This window comes from Vipera berus (assembly GCF_964194415.1).
Source record: "Vipera berus genome assembly, chromosome: 6".
NCBI lineage: Eukaryota > Metazoa > Chordata > Lepidosauria > Squamata > Viperidae > Vipera > Vipera berus.
In genome coordinates, this window is record NC_138208.1 from 9,574,751 (window position 1) to 9,595,047 (window position 20,297).

General features: G+C 43.9%; 1 protein-coding gene across 3 annotated transcripts; it reads right to left on the reverse strand.

Moving 5' to 3' along the window:
• Window positions 1–595: 595 nt before the first annotated feature.
• On the reverse strand, window positions 596–20,007 carry LOC308670037 (phytanoyl-CoA dioxygenase, peroxisomal-like). 3 transcript variants are annotated; one of them, XR_014026913.1, is made up of 9 exons: window positions 19,264–20,007; window positions 17,404–17,459; window positions 15,097–15,207; window positions 12,552–12,714; window positions 10,137–10,218; window positions 7,629–7,810; window positions 6,114–6,263; window positions 3,291–3,402; window positions 596–2,327 (listed from the first exon to the last, which is right to left on the reverse strand). XR_014026913.1 is itself a non-coding variant. In XM_081331173.1 (9 exons), exons 1-9 carry the CDS (start codon window positions 19,342–19,344, stop codon window positions 2,274–2,276), a joined length of 1,017 nt encoding a protein of 338 aa, XP_081187299.1. In that variant the 5' UTR covers window positions 19,345–20,000; the 3' UTR covers window positions 596–2,273. The 3 variants fall into 3 exon arrangements, 1 of the variants encoding a protein (XP_081187299.1); XR_014026914.1 differs by having other exon boundaries at window positions 3,291–3,405; XM_081331173.1 differs by having other exon boundaries at window positions 3,291–3,428; window positions 19,264–20,000.
• Window positions 20,008–20,297: the final 290 nt, after the last annotated feature.

Sequence of the window (20,297 nt, forward strand, 5' to 3'; positions counted from 1 at the left end):
TGACCGTCAATTGCATGAATTTCTTCCCCTAATTTTCTTTAGTTGCAACAAAGGTAAGTCAAGAACTCAGGCTGAATCCCGAGCTCAGCTGTGCCTAAAGATCTTAAGCTGGCACCCAAAAGGTGCCATTGAAATGTCTAAAACCAAATTGCATGGAGATACAGTAAGGGGAAAAAAGTATTTGATCCCCTGCTGATTTTATACATTTGCCCACTGACAAAGAAATCATTAGTCCATAATTCTCTTCTTCTTTTCTTTCTTCTTCTTACTAACACATATTTAATTCCTTTCTGTCTAACTCATTTTTCTAGCCATTGATAAAATTTTCCCCGTGGGTTTTCATTTTTCCAATATTGAGCAAAATACTATTTTTGCTGAGGTTAATAAACGTAAAATTAAGTATATACATTCTTTCTCATAGTTTCCTACTGCTATGCCTAACAAAAACAACTCTGGCTTAAAATCTATATGTTCTTTAAATCATTTTGTCTAACCATATATGTATTTTTGACCAAAATCTTTTAGCTTTAGGGCATGTCCACCAAGTATGTGTCATGGTTCCGACAGATGAAACTCTTCAAAGAACTTCGAGGCATTGTTTACCTTAAAGAATCTTTATTTGAGTAGCATAGCATCGGCACTAACGTAATCGAAGCCAAAACCTGAATTCCCCTCCCCTGAGCACATAGTATCAAAGCACAATTCCCTCCTCCAGTTAACAGTCATAAATCACATTCCCCAATTAGTTTAAAGTGTGGGCTTCCATTCCAGTTCTCCAGCCCAATTCTTTATAATCTCTTATTTCAATAACCTTGGTTCTCACACTAGGTTCAGTGTTATTATGTCTAGCTAGACTCTCCTGCACAATCCTCCCCCCAGCATCATCTAACTTTAAAAGCAAAAAGAAAATGGCTGCATCTCCATCTGTTGTCAATGAAAAAAACATCTGATGTCAGCAGCATTGACAATATGATAGTAAAGTACCTGGTTTCTGTTTACATTTCCAACACTTAATAGACATATTTTTAAACATTTTCGCTAATCTCACCAGTGTTAAATGCCATCTATAAAACATTTTGTATAAGTTTTCTTTATAGGTTGCCGCTTTTGTTATTTTAGAGTTTCCTTCCCATAAGCTTTGCCAATGTTCTAATTCTATATTATATCCAAAGTTCTTTGTCCATATTATCATTGTTTCTTTCCCTTGTTCCTCTTCCATCTTTAAGCTTAACAAATATTTGTAAAGTTTTTTAAATCAGTTTTTCATCTGTTTTCAGCAACATCTGGTCAAATTCTGTCTGTTCTTTGTAAAATCCCATTGTCTGAACATCTTTTTCATATCTCGTTTGAATTTGCAAATATGCCACCATGATAAATCAATACCCTGCTCTTCCAAGTTTTGTCTATATTTCAATTTCCCTTCATTGTCCAAAATACCTTTATAGGTCACAACTTTCCCATAATTAATCAAATTTGGATAAGCAAATGCTTCCATTGTTGAAAGCCATCCAGGTATTTTAATACAAATTTTCGCTTTTATAAAACCAAACCATTTTTCATGTCACCTTCTAGCTGTTTTAATTCTAATGTAAAAAATAATAATAATTCCCATGCAGATACTGGAAATCTGCTTCCAATCAATTGTTTTGACTCTTCTTTTACCTTTTCCAGTCCATAATATTCTTCTCAAATAAAACAGCTCGTTCCAACTCTTGAAAACTGGAAAAACTAAGTCACTAATCTAAAAGTCTGCACTCTGGTGTAAATCTATTATAATAAATGTTTGCTATTAAAATAAGGAAGATGTTCCTACAAAGAAAAATCTAAAATCACTGAAAAATGAGCTTTTTCCAAATACTGCAAAAATAGTTTGACTTAAATTACTTAAATACAACAGTTACCGTTATTAAATTGAGAATATAATTCTATGCACATATAGTTAAAAGTCCATCTGAGCTCAGCTAAGAGTTTATTATTATTAAACAAGACCAGGACAACAGTTTAAATTCTTAGAATCTAATCAATAAAGGGTTTGTGTAAGTAAAACATGTATTCTGGGTTTTTTTTACTCAAAAACAAATTTCACCGTGTTCATTGCACTAACATTTATGTGCCTAGCACTGCAGCCTTTAATCAATTTCCCAACACAAACTGCCTTGAAAAGCGCATCGAGATTATTACTAACTGAACAGCCTTTCCAAAAAGGAAGAAGAAATAAATGCTGAATTCTCCCAGTTTTCTTGGGTGGTTTGGGAAGGGATCTGTAACAGCATTTAAAGATTGTTTCTCTTTCCTTTAACAAGTCGACCGCGCAGCATAGAAGTATCCTGAAAAACAGAACAGAAATAATGAGAAGCGTCTTCCCGGTTCACACATTGAGGTGTAAGCAGGTTGAGTTGGCGGACCCTAAAACATTTTAAAACATTCATTTAAAAAAAACAAGATTCTCCAAGTTCCGAACCTAATACAGATAGTCCTCGACTTACAACAGTTCCTTTAGTGACTGTTCAAAGTTACAGTGGCACTGAAAAAAAGTGACTTACGACTGTTTTTCACACTTACGACCTGGATAATGATGATGATGATGATAATAATAATAATAATAATAATAATAATAATAATAATAATAATAATAATAATAATAATAATAATAATAATAATATAATAATAATAATAATAAAATAATAATAAAATAATAAAATAATAATAATAATAAAATAATAATAATAATAATAATAATAATAATAATAATAATAATAATAATAATAATAATAATAGTTGGAAGGGACCTTGGAGATCATCTAGTCCAACCCCCTGCTCAGGCAGGAAACTCTATACCTATATTGCTTAACAATAGCGGTGGTTTGCTTACCAACGGTGACCAAAAAGGTCATAAAATAGGGCGCAACTCACATAACAATTACCTTGTTTAGCAACGGAAATTCTGACCCCGACTGTGGTCATAAGTTGAGGATTAACTATACTACTAGCCTCCAAATTCGGGCATAGTTATAGGAAATATTTCATCTGTTCATGATTTATTCCAGTCACAGCACTGGCTGTTTTGAGGGTGCTACTCAAGGTGAATCTTATTATGGACCAGCCTCAGAGAAGAAGTACCAAAAACCAGGCAATCTGAGCATCCAATGATATGCTGATATAAACTGCTTCGACTAAAACGGCATTCTTTACACACTTCTGAATTTTTATTCAGAACGCCTTAGCTTAGGAGAAAAGCCCGGGGCCAAACACTTTCGAACATGCTCTTAAAAAAATAAATAAATACTTACTTTCAGAGTCACCGATGAACCAGCTATACCGTACCTCTTCCTTGCAATCTCTTCAACTTCCTTCTCTATATTTTCCTGGATGGTCCCTTTGATGTCGATATAGTAGCAATCACTACTAGCATAATGACAAGAAATAGCCTGCATTAAAAGAGAGAGGGAGACAGAGGGAGAGGGAGGGAGGAGAGGGAGAGAGAGAAGAAGAGAGGGAGAGGAAGGGAGGGACGGAGGGGGAGAGAGGGAGAGCGACAGAGGGGGAGAGAGGAGGAGAGAGAGGGGGAGTGGGAGGGAGAGGGAGAAAGAGAGGGGAAGAGGAAAAGAGAGGAAGGGAGGTGGGAGAGAAGAAGAGGGAGGGAGGGAAGGAGAGGGGGAGAGGGAGGGAAGAAGAGGGGGAGAAAGAGGAGGGAGAGGGGGAGAAAGGGAGAGGGACGGAGGGGGAGTGAGGAGGAGAGAGAGGGAGTGGGAGGGAGAGGGAGAAAGGGAGTGGAAGAGAAGGAGAGGAGAAGAGGGAGAGAGAGAAGAGGAGAGGGAGAGGAAGGGAGGGAGAGCGGGAGAGAGGAAGAGGGACGGAGGGGGACAGAGGAGGAGAGAGGGAGGGAGTGGGAGGTAGAGGGAGAAAGAGAGGGGAAGAGAAGGAGAGGGGAAGAAGGAAAGAGAGGGAGGGAGGTGGGAGAGAAGAAGAGGGAGGGAGGGAAGGAGAGGGGGAGAAATAGCAGGGAGAGGGGGGGGAGAGAGGGAGAGGGACGGAGGGGGAGTGAGGAGGAGAGAGAGGGAGTGGGAGGGTGAGGGAGAAAGGGAGTGGAAGAGAAGGAGAGGGGAAGAGGGAGAGAGAGGGGGAGAGAGAGAGAAGAGAGGGAGAGGAAAGGAAGGAGAGAGGGGGAGGGAGAGCGGGAGAGAGAGGAGGAGAGAGAGGGGGAGAGGGAGGGAGAGGGGGAAAGAGAGGGAAAGAGAAGGAGAGGAAAAGGGAAAGAGGGAGGGAGGTGGGAGAGAAGAAGAGGGAGGGAGGGAAGGAGAGGGGGAGAGGGAGGGAAGGAGAGGGGGAGAAAGAGCAGGGAGAGAGGGGGAGAGAGGGAGAGGGACAGAGGGGGAGAGAGGAAGAGAGAGGGGGAGAGGAGAGAGAGGGAGTGGGAGGGTGAGGGAGAAAGGGAGTGGAAGAGAAGGAGAGGGGGAGAGAGAGGGGGAGAAAGAGAGAAGAGAGGGAGAGGAAGGGAGGGAGAGGAAGGGAGGGAGAGAGGGGGAGAGAGGAGAGAGAGGGGGAGTGGGAGGGAGAGGGAGAAAGAGAGGGAAAGAGAAGGAGAGAGGAAAAGGGAAAGAGAGAGGGAGGTGGGAGAGAAGAAGAGGGAGGGAGGGAAGGAGAGGGGGAGAGGGAGGGAAGGAGAGGGGGAGAAAGAGCAGGGAGAGAGGGGGAGAGAGGGAGAGGGACGGAGGGGGAGAGAGGAGGAGAGAGGGGGAGAGGAGAGAGAGAGGAAGTGGGAGGGTGAGGGAGAAAGGGAGTGGAAGAGAAGGAGAGGGGAAGAGGGAGAGAGAGGGGGAGAGAGAGAGAAGAGAGGGAGAGGAAGGGAGGGAGAGGAAGGGAGGGAGAGAGGGGGAGAGAGGAGAGAGAGGGGGAGTGGGAGGGAGAGGGAGAAAGAGAGGGAAAGAGAAGGAGGGGAAAAGGGAAAGAGGGAGGGAGGTGGGAGAGAAGAAGAGGGAGGGAGGGAAAGAGAGGGGGAGAGGGAGGGAAGGAGAGAGAGAGGGAGTGGGAAGGTGAGGGAGAAAGGGAGTGGAAGAGAAGGAGAGGGGGAGGGGGAGAGAGAGAGAAGAGAGGGAGAGGAAGGGAAGGAGAGAGGAGGAGGGAGAGGGGGAGAGGGAGGGAGAGGGGGAAAGAGAGGGAAAGAGAAGGAGAGAGGAAAAGGGAAAGAGGGAGGGAGGTGGGAGAGAAGAAGAGGGAGGGAGGGAAGGAGAGGGGGACAGAGGGAGAGAGACGGAGGGAGGGAGAAGGAAGGAGAGAGACAGAGAGAAGTTATACGATTTTTATTTAAACTATTTAAAGTCCTAATTGGCCATGTTCCAAGCCTTATTAACCAAAACCATTAAGAAAGAGGACCAAATGTTTCAGTTAACATACAGCAGTGGCCAAAATTGTGGAAACCTTTTGGGAAAAGTGTATTTTTGTGCTTTGATGGCTAATGACACCACTTTTTTTTTTTGGAGTAGTACCATAAAATTGCATATCAATGGAGGGATAATTTAATCAAGAATGTAATCCAACCAAGTTTGTTCAGTGATCTGTATGCTATGAAAAGTGATAGCCAAATAGCCAGAAAAAGGAAGCACAACTTGCTTAGGCTGAGATCAGGTAGCTTTCCTTCATCTGATTGCAGCCAACGAGCATGAGCGTTTAGACAGCCAATCGGGTGTCATCTTGTTTCGGCAATGAGCCAATCAGATCACAGCAGGATTCGGTTATCGATGTCACCTACTGAAGCTGAGAGGAGGACATTTGTCGGTGTGTTATGTGATCGCTATCAAATCGGTTGGTTTTTTTTTTGTGTTCTTTCATTCAGTGAGCTTGTAAAATGTAATAAAATTAAAGTAATGGTGCAAAGAGTTGACTGGTTGCCCAGAAAGTGATGTCAAATAGTATTATTATGTGAACAAGGCTACAGTTATAAAGAAATTAGAAGGAAAATTGGTGGAAACTTAACCAATGGAGGCCTTTCTACTGTACACTTTCCCAAAAAAGGTTTCCACCATTTTGGCCACTAACGTACAGAATGTCCTTGATTTGAACGAGGCAGGAAAGATCTCAGAGCACCTGGACACCCAGGCTATGACCTGCATTACCTTTCGAAATCCTTCCGTCCTATTTCTTCCAGAACCGTGAATCAACAAGGGGTGGAAAAACACCGTGTCTCCTTTCTCCATGGGGAGGTGGACTCTACGAAGACTCTTGTCGTAATCATGTATCCCATGGTACATCTTGTTTACACCACCCTGCAAAAAAAACAACAAAAAACCCCTAGAATTTACCTTCTAACTCCTGAGAGACACAAACAGGCCAAATTAAGGAGAATATTTGTAGATCAGGGTTGAAATGAGGGGTCCTTGGTGCTCTCTGAGCTTGGTTTTTTTCCTGCAGATGTTGCATTACCCAAATTAGGCAACATCATCAGTGCTAGAAGGGGGGAGGAGGAAGAGGAGGAGGAGGAGGAAGAGGGAGGAGGAGGGGGAGGAAGAGGAGGGAGGAGGAGGGGAAGAGGGGGAGGAAGAGGAGAGGGAGGAGGAGGGGGAGGAGGAGGAAGAGAAGGAGGGGGAGGAAGAGGAGGAGGGGAAGAGGGGGAGGAAGAGGAGGGAGGAGGGGGAGGAAGAGGAGGAGGAAGACGACTGTGGGTTCCTTGATGAGCTTGTTTTCTTGCAGATGCTTCATCACTAGCCCCGATGAAGTTACCTACGTTGGTTAATGAAATGTCTGCAAGAAAACAATCCAGCTCAGAGAGCACCAAGGACCCCTCAGAGGCCAAATTCAAAAACCAATAACTGAGTTCTTTTAGATGTCCATCCATTGACCAGGAGTCTCTTTCCAACAATGGCTAGGTGGAGTAAGGATCCTGTCGTTGTTTATATCTAGATCTGATACAAGGTAAGACAGTGGGTCATTAAGCAAACACCACAGTTGTAACTGTGAAGCCACCATTCACGATGAACGCAGTTTTGCTGAAACCTGGAATTTGCTTTCTGGCAAAACCGTCGTAAAAGCTGGCCATGTGACCTCAGGACACGGCAAAGGAGTGCAAATGCAGCCAAGAATCTGGAGTGCAGTCACGTGACTGCAGGGGGCGGGGCATCAGATCTAGGTTGTTAAGTCCCTCTTTTTCAGGGCGGATCACTAAGTGATTGCTCGTAAGTCGAGGACTACCTGTACCCCAACCTTTTGGTGCCAATCATCTCCGTCTGTCAACGCTGCAAACATTGGATGTTTTTTGCTTTGACAATATAAGAGGCAGCCTATTCCTTTAAATTGTTTTGCTGTTAGAATCAGATGAAGCTGGGGGGAGGAGGATACTAACCCGGTTGTTTTAATAAGATAAGAAATACAGAACGGAAGCAAAGCTTTGCTTCACAAACTGATTGGAGAATGTGATTTATGGCGGCAAATTTGGAGGAGGGAACTGTGCCTGATATTAGGTGCTGAAGGGAGGGGAATTCAGATTTTGGCATCCATCCATGCGTGCCGGATGCTTTGTTCTCATTATTATAGACTTTTTAGAATAAATAATGCCTGAAGATTCTTTGACGTGTTTCATTAGTCGGAACCCTGACATCGTCCTTTGGACACGTGGATGCCTCTCCGTCTGTTACCTCCCAATCCGGATACTTGTGCTCCTTCAGACAGCCCTTGTGAGACCCCGGCAACACAACCAAGCATCCATTTCTCTGATCCACCCTTTCCATTGCGGTCCAGGCACAAACGATTTGGTCGGCAGGACGGAAGGTGAAATAATGGAGATCCTGATGCAAAGGATGACGAGAGGTTTTCTTGCCTGGAAAAAAAAATAGAAGTCCCTTTGTTTCAGAAATAAGGTTTAGCGCTAATAAAGAAAAAATATTGGTAGCTCAGGGTTGACATGAGGGGTCCTTGGTGCACTCTCAGCTGGGTTGTTTTCTTGCAGACGTTTCATTACCCAACTAGGGAACATCATCACTGCCAGAAGGGAGTGGGGTTTGTGGGGAGGAGGAGGAGGAGGAGGACGGGAAGGAGAAAAAGGGGAGGAAGAGGAGGAGGAGAAGGAGGATTGTGGAGTCCTTGGTGCTCTCTGAGCTTGGTGGTTTCCTTGCAGATGTTTCATTACATAACTAGGCAACAACATCAATGCAAGAAGGGAGTGGGGTTTGGGGGAAGGAGGAGGAGGAGGAGGACGGGAAGGAGAAAAAGGGGAGGAAGAGGAGGAGGAGAAGGAGGATTGTGGAGTCCTTGGTGCTCTCTGAGCTTGGTGGTTTCCTTGCAGACGTTTCATTACCCAACTAGGGAACATCATCAGTGCCAGAAGGGAGTGGGGTTTGTGGGGAGGAGGAGGAGGAGGAGGACGGGAAGGAGAAAAAGGGGAGGAAGAGGAGGAGGAGAAGGAGGATTGTGGAGTCCTTGGTGCTCTCTGAGCTTGGTGGTTTCCTTGCAGACGTTTCATTACACAACTAGGGAACAGTGCCAGAAGGGAGTGGGGTTTGGGGGAAGGAGGAGGAGGGGAAAGAGGAAAAGGTGAGGAGGAGGAGGAGGAGGAAGAGGAGGACTATGGGGTCCTTGGTGCTCTCTGAGCTTGGTGGTTTCCTTGCAGACGTTTCATTACCCAACTAGGGAACATCATCAGTGTGAGACATCTAGAGCATTGATGATGTTACCTCTTTTGGGTAACGAAACATCTGCAAGGAAATCACCAAACTCAGATTGCACCAAGGACGTCTCAGGGATTAAGACTATATGCTAACAAGGCAACTGAGGCCCAGTCCAGGTGGCCCTGGACTTGCAACCATTCATTTAGTGACGGGTCAAAGTGACAACGGCACTGAAAACAGGGACTTAGGACTGGTTTTCACACTTACATCCGTGGCAGCATCCCCCCACGGTCATGTGATCCATATTTCAGCACTCAGCAACTCACATGTACTTACGGCAGTCGTAATGTCTCTGGGTCACGTCATCCCCATTTGTGACCTGACAAGCAAAGTCAATGGAGAAGCCAGATTCACTTAACAACTGTGTCACTAACTTAACAACTGCCATGGCTCACTTAACAACTGTGGAAAGAAAGGTCGTAAAATGGGACAAATCTCACTTAGCAACTGCCTTGCTTAGCAACAGAAATTAGAATTGGAATTGGAATTAGAACAGATTTGGAAGGAACTTTGGAGGTCTTCTAGTCCAACCCCCTGCTCAGGCAGGAAACCCTATACCATTTCAGACAAATGGTTGTCCAATCTCTTTTTAAAAATTTCCAGTGTTGGAGCATTCATCGCTTCTGGAGGCAGGTTGTTGCATTGGTTAATTGTTCTGTCAGGAAGTTTCTCCTTAGTTCTAGATTGCTTCTCCCCTTGATTAGTTTCCATCCATTGCTTCTTGTCCTGCCTTGTTGTGTTTTGGAGAGGAGGCTCACCCTGTTTTCTTTGTGGCAACCCCTGAGATATTGAAAGACTGCTATCATGTCCCCCCTCGACCTTCTCTTTGTTAAACAAGACATAGCCAATTCCAGCAATGGTTCTTCCTATGTTTTAGCCTCCAGTCCCCTAATCATCTTTGTTGCTCTTCTCTGCACCCTTTCTAGAGTCTCAACATCTTTTTTATATCGTGGTGACCAAAACTGGACGCAGGATTCCAAGTGTGGTCTTACCAGGGCATTGTAAAATGGTATTAACACTTCAATGGTAATTGTAAGTCGAGGACTATCTATAAATATTTCCTACTCCCTTCCTTGCTAGCTTTGGGCATTTAAACTCAATTTTAATGTTAATATTTATTATTTTCACGTTGTTCTATCTTTATCTTTATTAGACTTATATACCACCCTTCTCCCGTAGGACTCAGGGCGGTTCACAAGGTTTTTAAAATAACAATAATACAATTACAAAAATTAAGAACAGTTAAAATGATTAAGTTTAATAAATACATATTTTTCTCTTGCAAAAAAAAGAGAGAGAGAGAGAGAGAATTATTTATCTACTTTGGAATCAGCACTTCTTCTGGCCATTCACGTCAAAAAGGAAAAATACAGATTTTTTTCCTCCAGACTCCAAGCAGAAAAAGCTGCAATTCATATAAGCAAACAGAAGAAGGCCTGTCAGCTCTTTTTAAGCGTTTATTTAATTAATGAGTCTTACCTGTATCTGGAGGTTTATTGATCAGCATGGTGTGCATAGCCATGATGTCGGGCCCCGTGAAGCATTCAACGTATTTTACGACCTAAGGTTAAAAAAACCCAGCTCAATGATAGATATTTAAACTGGCTGAAGCCCCTGTAGCTGTATTATAAAAACAGGTAGTAGTATGAAAATAGCCAGCGGTATTGCCAGATCTACCATCACAGTGCTTCAGCCCTGCTTCACTTTGATGGCAGCCTCCATAAAATGTGGTGGTGGGGGGATAAAGGGATAGCAATAGCAATAGTACTTACAGTATATACTGCTCAATGGTGCTTTACAGCCCTCTCTAAGTGGTTTACAGAGTCAGCATGTTGCCCCCAACAATCTGGATCCTCATTTTATTGACCTCAGAAGGATGGAAGGCTGAGTCAACCTTGAGCCAGTCAGGATCAAATTGCTGGCAATCGGCAGAATTAGTCTGCAATACTGCACTCTAACCATTGCGCCATCAGGGCTAGAATAGAATAGAATAGAATAGAATAGAATAGAATAGAATAGAATAGAATAGAATAGAATAGAATAGAATAGAATAGAATAGAATAGAATAGAATAGAATAGAATAGAATAGAATAGAATAGAATAGAATCAGGATGGGATGGGATGGGATGGGATGGGATGGGATGGGATGGGATGGGATGGGATGGGATGGAATAGAATAGAATAGAATAGAATAGAATAGAATAGAATAGAATAGAATAGAATAGAATAGAAGGCTGAGTCAACCTTGAGCCAATGAGAATCGAACTGCCAAACTGCAGGCAGCCAGCAGTCAGCAGAAGTAGCCTGCAGTACTGCATTCTAACCACTGCACCACCAGGGCTCAGGGATATAGGGAGGTGGGGGGGGGATGACAGGAACCAGAGACAACAGTTGAATGGCCCAAGGACAATGGCATGGGAACAGAATGCCCATCAAAAAGGGGCCAAACTTTAGAACTAATTTGAACCTCACTGGACACTAACAAGATGACCAAGAGGGAAGGGCCTGTGAGAAGGGGGAAAAAAATCTGGGTTTACGCGGGAATTCTCGGATCTGGCTTTGCTTACGCTGTAAACACTTGACTTTAGTAAAAGTATATCTTGCGCTACAAATGGAGTTGAGGGTTTTTCTTTCCTAAGTGCTCAATCTGGGACAGGTATACAGGTAAGCCTTGACTTACAACAGTTTGTTTAGGGACCATTCAAAGTTACAACGGCACTGAAAAAAAAGTGACTTGACCATTTTTCACACTTACGACCGTTGCAGCATCCCCAAGGTCACATGATTTACATTCGGATACTTGACAACTGGTTCATATTTATAATGCAGTATCCTGGGGTCACGCAATCCCCTTTTGCGACCTTCTGACCAACAAGGGCAATGGGGGAAGCCCGATTAACAACACAACAACCGTTTTGCTAACTGAAGGAGGAATTGCCGACTATAGAAGAGTGGACTTTGAAAGTTTCCAACTTGGCGGAAATGGCAAAGATTTCGGCATATTTGAAAGACCAATCGCAACAGAGATATATTGTGGAATGGAGAAGATGGATTGAATATATTCAGAATAAATATGGGACTAAAAAGTTTCATTTAGCATTTGAATAAGTAGTGGATTTTTATGATGTATGATTAGTTATTTGTTACTTTATTAATATTATGATTCTGGAGAGTTAAAGCCCGATAGAACTTAATGTTTTATTTTTGTTGTTAGCATATTTTAGTTTATGTTTGTATTATTATACCCTGTATTCAGCTCTGGGAAGTCGGGGAGGGGGGAGGGGAGGGGAGGGTTGGGGAGAGGGGAGTGGGAGGGGGGAGTTCATTGTATTTAAAAATTGTAAAACTTTTCAATAAAAAAAACACAACCGTTTTGCTAACTGAAGAACTGCAGTGATCTACTTAACCAGCATGGCAAGGAAAGCACTAAAAGGGGGCAAAACTCACTGAACAAATTTCTCACTTTACAACATAAATTGTGGTCATAAGTTGAGGACTCCCTGCATTTAACAAATAGATGAGTTTCAAAAAGCAGCTGAAACATTATATATTTTAAGCCAACCAAAGTTAGCTCTTCATTATCTATTTTTGTGAAGTCAGGGAAGAAGGACATTAGTTTTGCAAAAAACAACAACAATAATTTTGGACATACAGATAATCTTGGGTGAAATCAGTCTTTTATGCCAAAATCCCATTTTTAGATTATTATTTTTTTGGTGGAGGGGGTGAAAAACACTGCAGCAGCCTGATTCTGGGTTTTAGAATGTAGATCTTATGCAAAGTTCATTGTAGTTAAAACGATAACTTAAAAGACTTTTTTTTCCGCAGACCTTCTTATGGAAAGGAAATATGTTTATGCAAACGCTTATGATTTCAGAAAATTCCTGTTTTCACCTGAGGTAAGGTACAATATCTGAAGAGTTCTTCGTTCCACATAAAATCCTGCAATTTCGAAACTGTATTCTCATCAGCAGCAGACTTGGCCATTGTGATATCTTTCATTATGGTTATTCCGGGTACCTCCACTTCCTTTCTGCATATCTTTACAAATTCCTCTCTGAAGACAGGGTTAAAGAAGAAAATGGAAAGCATTTTTAATTGGCATCAAGAACTCCTATAAACGCATCTACTTTTGCATTTATTCTGCATAAGACTTTAAATTGGGAACCACAAAGGAATTATTCCAGAGGTACTGGGGGCTAAATTGCACGATGAATGGTTGAGGTAGGTCTAGCTATCAAAGGGACGCGGTGGCTCAGTGGGTTAGGACACTGAGCTTGTCGATCAGAAGGTCGGCAGTTTGGCGGGTTGAATCCCGAGTGCCGCATAACAGAGTGAGCGCCTGTTACTCGTCCCAGCTTCTGCCAACCTAGCAGTTCGAAAGCACATAAAAATGCAAGTAGGAAAATAGGGACCACTACAGTGGGAAGGTAACAGCGTTCCGTGCGCCTTTGGCGTCTAGTCATGCCGGCCACATGAGCATGGAGATGTCCTCGGACAAATGCTGGCTCTTCGGCTTTGAAACGGAGATGAGCACCAGCCCCTAGAGTCGGAAACGATTAGCACGCATGTGCGGGGGAACCTTTACCTTTACCTTAGCTATCAAAGAAAAGGGCTAGGGGTGACCTGATAACTGTCCTCCACTATTTGAGGGGCTATCACAGAAAAAGGGGGATTGACTTATTCTCCACAGCAGCTGAGGACAGGACAAGAAGCAGAAAAACAGAGTTATTCTGGAAGGGACCTTGGTGGTCATCCAGTCCAACCCCCTGCTCAGGCAGGAGACCCTATACCATTTCAGACAAATGGCTGTCCAGTCTCTTCTTAAAAACCTCCAGGGATGTGGCACATACAACTTCTGGAGGCAGGTTGTTCCACTGGTTAATTGTTCTAATTGTCAGGAAGTTTCTCCTTAGTTCTAGGTTGGGTTCTCTCCTTGATTAGTTTGCATACGTTGCTTCTGCCTTCAGGTGCTTTGGAAAATAGATGGAGTCCTTCTTCTTTGTGGCAGTGAGTGGAAGCTTGCTAAAGCAAGATCCAGCCTAGAAGGACAAATTTTCTGGCAGTGAGAACAAGCCGTCAATAGAACAGCTTCTCTCTTGGAGCTGTGGTTGCTCCATCAATGGAGATTTTCAAAAATAGATTGGAAAACCTTTTGAGCAGGATGGTATATATACAGTAAGGTCTCCTGCCTTGGGCTAGAAGACCTTTGAGGTTCCTTCCCAGCCCTCTGATTCTATGTTCTACGAGATCCAGTTTTGAAAATTCACATGATCTAAGCCAAGGGTTCTCTATAGATTACAACCTGCAACCTAAACTTATCTCCTTGCAGAAGCCTTCCAGTTTATGCGCCGTTGCGCATGGCCGTGGGATTGCGAAGCTCCGCACCCTGCAGCTGATTTCGTCCTGCCAGGGGACCCACCCTACTAGATAAGTAGTATAGCATTTTCATAACATGTGAAATATGAAAATATTGGGATGATGTACTTAAATGGAAAATTTGGATATTTAGATGTTAATTACTGAGAAAATTATGACTGATAAGAATTGTTTGAACGTTAAGGAGAAATTGAGCTTAAACAAGATTTATGAAAATAAGATATATGTTGAATCAATAAGATGATCGTTACAAAAATAACATAAGAAAAAATGTCGCATGTGGACACTATTATTGTTGGTATAAATATGGAAGAAAATGTTTATATTTAATCATTTATATATTGAAAATGTCAAATATCAAAAATATTGGTTTAATGTTGAAGAAGGAGAATACTATTGGGAGAAAAGAAGATCAAGAAAATATATTATTAATTGATATACTAATTATGGAAATATGAAAATTAATTATTATTGACTGTTAATTAACTAGTATTGATTGTATGTTTTTCCCAAAAAATTTTATGAACCAAGACAACACGCTGTACACCAAGCACTAAGGATTGTAAAAAATCAATAACACTATTATAAAAAAAAGTATCTCCTTGTTTACTTATTTATTCGGCTTGCCACTGAAAGTTCTCATGCCACAATTATAATAATAATAAAAACCACACAGTGATACCATTAAAACTTCCCTGTAGGAATTACAAAAAGCAAATCATCCTTTTTGCAAAACTCCAGATGAGCCAGTTAACAACTACCCTCTGGAGTTACAGATACTCAGACTGCAGTGACTTATTTAATTAAGAACAATTCCCAGTACTGATGGTTTCCAACTGACCTCTTAGAGCATATTTGGTAACTTTTAAGACTTGTGGACTTCAACTCCCAGAATTCCTCAGCTAGCCATGCTAACTAGGGAATTCTGGGAGTGGTAGTCCACAACTCCAAGAATTCTGGGAGTTGCACAGGTTTTCAAGTTGCAAGTTTGGAGATCCCCTGTCTTAGAGCAATTCAAGGTGCTGGGTTGAATGATTTCAGCCAGGTGGGTTAAGGATACCTGAAGTGGTCAATATCTTCATCAGCCACCAGATTTTTGATGAGAAGATATCCATTGTCCTCATAAAAACGTCTTTGCTCTAGAGTTAGGATGCTATTATCCAAGGTATACCTGTGGAAACATGAAATACATTTTTTTTAATTGATGGGGAATTAAAACTTGCAGCCTTGGGATACTTTACAGAACCACACAATACAATCCCCCCAAAAGTCTTGAAAACTAAGACACATTAAATCCTAAAACAAGATCTTTAGATCAAGATGCTGAAACATAAAACTGAGGTCCTAAAGAGGACAAAGGAAATGATAGAGCGGGGGTCTTCAAACTTGGCCCTTTTATGACTTGTGGACTTCAACTCCCAGAATTCCTCAGCCAGTGTGTCACAAGTCTACAAGTCATAAAAGGGCCACGTTTGAAGACCCCTGTGATAGAGGGAGAGCCACTACAGGTAGTCCTTGACTTATGACCAAAATTGAGCCCAGATTTTATGTTGCTAAGTGAGAAATTTGTTAAATACGTTTTGCCCCATTTTCTTGCCACAGCTGTTAAGTGAATCACTGCAGGGGTTAAATTGGTTAAGTAAATCCAGCTTCCCCACCGACTTTGCTTGTCAGAAGGTCGCAAAAGGAGATCATGTGATCCTGGGACACTGCCACCATCATAAATGTGAGTCAGTTGTCAAGCATCCGAATGCAAATCATGTGACCCTGGGGATGCTGCAACAGTCATAAGTGTACAGTAGAAAGGCCACCTTTGGTTAAGTTTCCACCAATTTTTCTTCTAATTTCTTTATAACTGTAGCCTTGTTCACCTAATAATACTATTTTACATCACTTTCTGGGCGACCAGTCAATTCTTTGCACCATTACTTTAATTTATTATGTTTTACAAGCTCACTAAATGAAAGAACACAAAAAAACAACAACCAACTTGATAGCGATCATACAACACACTGACAGATGTCTCAGCTTCAATACGTGACATCGATAACTGAATCCTAGTCATCTGATTGGCTCATTGCCAAAACAAGATGACACCCGACTGGCTCTCTAAACATGCTCATTGGCTGCAATTGGATGAAGGAAAACTACCTGATATCAACCTAAGCAAGTTGTGTTTCCTTTTTCTGGTTATTTGGGTATAACTTTTCATAGAATAAGGGATGCGGTGACTCAGTGGGTTAGGACGCTGAGCTTGTCGATCAGAGGATCGGCAGTTTGGTGGGTCGAATCCCGAGTGCCACGTAGCAGAGTGAGCGCCTGTTACTCGTCCCAGCTTCTGCCAACCTAGCAGTTCGAAAGCACGTAAAAATGCAAGTAGAAAAATAGGGACCACTACGGTGGGAAGGTAACAGCGTTCCGTGCGCCTTTGGCGTCTAGTCATGCCGGCCACATGACCACGGAGACGTCCTCGGACAAGCGCTGGCTCTTCGGCTTTGAAACGGAGATGAGCACCGGCCCCTAGAGTTGGAAACGACTAGCACGCATGTGCGGGGGAACCTTTACCTTTTCATAGAATACAGATAATTGAACAAACTTTGTTGCATTACATTCTTGATTAAATTATCTTTCCCTTGATGTATAATTTTATGGTACTACTCCAAAAAAAAAAGAGTGGTGTTATTAGCCATTAAACCTCAAAAATACACTTTTCCCAAAAGGTTTCCACAATTTTGGCCACTACTGCAAATGTTACCGGGACGTTAAGTGGCACCTTATTCTCTGACAATGAGACATACAGTATTCAAAAAAAAAATGAAGCTGGATCAACCCCAATGTACTTACCAAACAAAAAGATGCGTTTAAGGTAAATAATTAACTTTACAAACCAAAATCAAAGCTACTGAAGTACACATAAACATATCACTAAATACATGAAGCGAGGGACGCGGTGGCTCAGTGGGTTAGGACGCTGAGCTTGTCGATCAGAAGGTCGGCAGTTTGGCGGGTCGAATCCCGAGTGCCGCGTAACAGAGTGAGCGCCTGTTACTCGTCCCAGCTTCTGCCCACCTAGCAGTTCGAAAGCACGTAAAAATGCAAGTAGAAAAATAGGGACCACTATGGTGGGAAGGTAACAGCGTTCCGTGCGCCTTTGGCGTCTAGTCATGCCGGCCACATGACCACGGAGACGTCCTCGGACAAACGCTGGCTCTTCGGCTATGAAACGGAGATGAGCACCGGCCCCTAGAGTCGGAAACGACTAGCACGCATGTGCGGGGGAACCTTTACCTTTACCTTAAATACATGAAGCACCCCAAGTTAAGCAACCTTTAAATCTGTGTTTTCATCCGAGTAAAGTTCTACTTACCTGAACTGCGTTAGGCATGTCGCAGGAGCATTCTGGGCTGAAGTAGGAAATGGTGTCTTGGCGTCAAATTTAAGAAAATTTTAAAAGAGACTGCTTTGGTGGAAAACCCCATGGGAAATACATTCACAAGGCATTTATAATCATAGAAGCTGCTCTCATAAAGGAGAAGGAAATTAAATACAATATGGCATCTTCCCATTTAAATGGTTTCCCCCTTCCCAAATTATCTTATAGCTGGGACCAGTTTGAAATTTAAAAGCTGATGGATAAAGAAGGTGGTGAAAACGGTCCTTTTTTTTTTTTGCTGCTCAAGTGAATATTTCCTTCCTAACATGAGAAAATATAAAATGGAAAGATCAAAGGAAGAAAGTCAACAACCGAGGGCGTTTAATACACATTAGCCTGAATTAGTTTGGGAGCTTAGTTTTAATTAAACATACTTCAGACCTCCTCCCAACTCTTAAAAGTTTCTCACCCATAGCATAGAAGGCCTTGGTCCCCACCTCCTTGCCCTGGAAGCTGCTCTCTCCTCAGTCTAAACTTCAGAATTGGGGTGCCCAGATAGGGACCCCCCCACACACACACTTTGGCCAACCCAGAAGAAGTTGGCTTGATGCCTCTCCAGGCTGAGACCCAGCCAGCCGCCAGGGGCAACAATCTAAGTAGATCAACCCTGTGCCGGGATGATGCCTAATCGTCTTCCACTGTTTGACCCCAAAAGAAGCCCAGACCGATGGACTTTGGGGTCCCTCACCAGGAAGGGGGTCAGAAAATCTTCCTCCAATAAAGGAGAATACTTGTAGCTCAGGGGTTGAAATGAGGGGTGCTTGGTGCTCTCTGAGCTTGGTTGTTTTCTTGCAGACGTTTCATTACAAAACTGGGTAACATCATCAGTGCTAGAAAGGAACACATACCTCTCCTAACACTGATGACGTTAACTAGTTTGGGTCATGAAATGTCTGCAAGAAAACCCTCAAACTCAGAAAGCACAAAGGACCCCACCATCCTCCCCCTCTTCTCCACACATCCCTCTCCCTTCTACCACTGATGATGTTACCCAGTTGGGTACTGAAAGGTCTGCAAGAAAAACACCAAGCTCAGAGAGCACCAAGGACCCCACTGTCCTCCTCCTCCTCCTCCTCTCCGCCCCCTCCCCAAATACCTTCTAACACTTGATGATGTTCCCGAGTTTGGGTAATGAAACGTCTGCAAGAAAATAACAAGCTAAGTCACAGGGGTAGGCAACCTTGGCTCTTTTATGACTCGTGGACTTCAACTCCCAGAATTCCTGAGCCAGCCATGCTGAGGGGAAAAGAAGAGGTTTCCGAGCTGAGCCATAGCTGGCTCAGGAGTTCTGGGAGTTGAAGTCCACGAGTCATAAAAGAGCCAAGGTTGCCTACCTCTGGCCTAGGCCGCTTTATGACTGGTGGACTTCAACTCCCAGAATTCCTGAGCCAGCCAGGCTGAGGGGAAAGGGAGAGGTTTCCAAGCTGAGCCGTGCTGGCTCTGGAGTTCTGGGAGTTGAAGTCCACGAGTCATAAAAGAGCCAAGGTTGCCTACCTCTGGCCTAGGCCGCTTTATGACTGGTGGACTTCAACTCCCAGAATTCCTGAGCCAGCCAGGCTGAGGGGAAAGGGAGAGGTTTCCAAGCTGAGCCGTGCTGGCTCAGGAATTCTGGGAGTTGAAGTCCACGAGTCATAAAAGAGCCAAGCTTGCCTGCCCCTGAACCCATCCAACCGGTTGAGCTTTCGTCTCGACGCTGCCAGCTCCAGATCGTGGGGTTTGCCAGTCCCGAGGTCCGGAAGGTGCAAAGTACCCGGAAAGGCGACCAAGAGGCCCAGGTGGGCAAGCGAAGGATACGAATCCGGCGTGGGGAACCAGGTGCCGGCGCAAAATCCCCAGCCGGAGGGGCGCGCTGGGTTGCTTCGCTAGGCTCTCCATGACGCGTCTTCTGCCGCTCAGCTCCGCCGCTTCGACTTTTGAAGGCCGCTGGTCGGGGGTAGGATGCAGTGGGGAAGGGGGCGGAGAAGGCAGGCGGCCAGCCCAGCCGCTCCGGGAGGGGGCGTCGGCGGCCAGGGCCGGCCCTAGAGGCCGGGCGCTCGGCAAAGACCCGCCGCCGCTGCGCCCTTCCCAGCGCGATCGCCCGGCTGGAAAGGAACAAACAAAGCGAAGTGAATTCGGAGCAAAGGGAGGCGCGGCCACGAAGTTGACTCGGGTTTCCAAGGTGCAAAGTTTCCCAGAGTGGAGAATACGCGTTGTTAGAAGGGACTTTTAGAAGAGTGCTGCATCTTAGGTTTTATGATGATTTGTCTTTTCATCAACATGATTTATCACTTGTTGCTTGTTTGTACACTGAGAATTTCTCTTGTTGTTGTTGTTAGCTGCGAAGTCATGTCCGGCCCATCGCAACCCCATGGACAACGTTCCTCCAGGCCTTCCTGTCCTCTACCATCTTCTGGAGTCCATTTAAGCTCACGCCTCCTGCTTCAGGGACTCCATCCAGCCACCTCGTTCTCTGTCGTCCCCTTCTTCTCTTGCCCTCCACCTTTCCCAGCATGAGGCTCTTCTCCAGTGAGTCCTTCCTTCTCATTAGGTGGCCAAAGGATTTGAGTTTCAGCTTCAGGATCTGGCCTTCTAAAGAGCAGTCAGGGTTGATCTCCTCTAGGACTGACCGGTTTGATCGCCTTGCAGTCCAAGGGACTCGCAGGAGTCTTCTCCAGCACCAGAGTTCAAAGGCCTCAATTCTCTGGCGCTCAGCCTTTCTTATGGTCCAACTTTCACAGTCGTACATTGCAACTGGGAAGACCATAGCCTTGACTATACGCACTTTTGTTGGCAGGGTGATGTCTCTGCTTTTTAGTGTGCTGTCTAGATTTGCCATAGCTTCCCTCCCC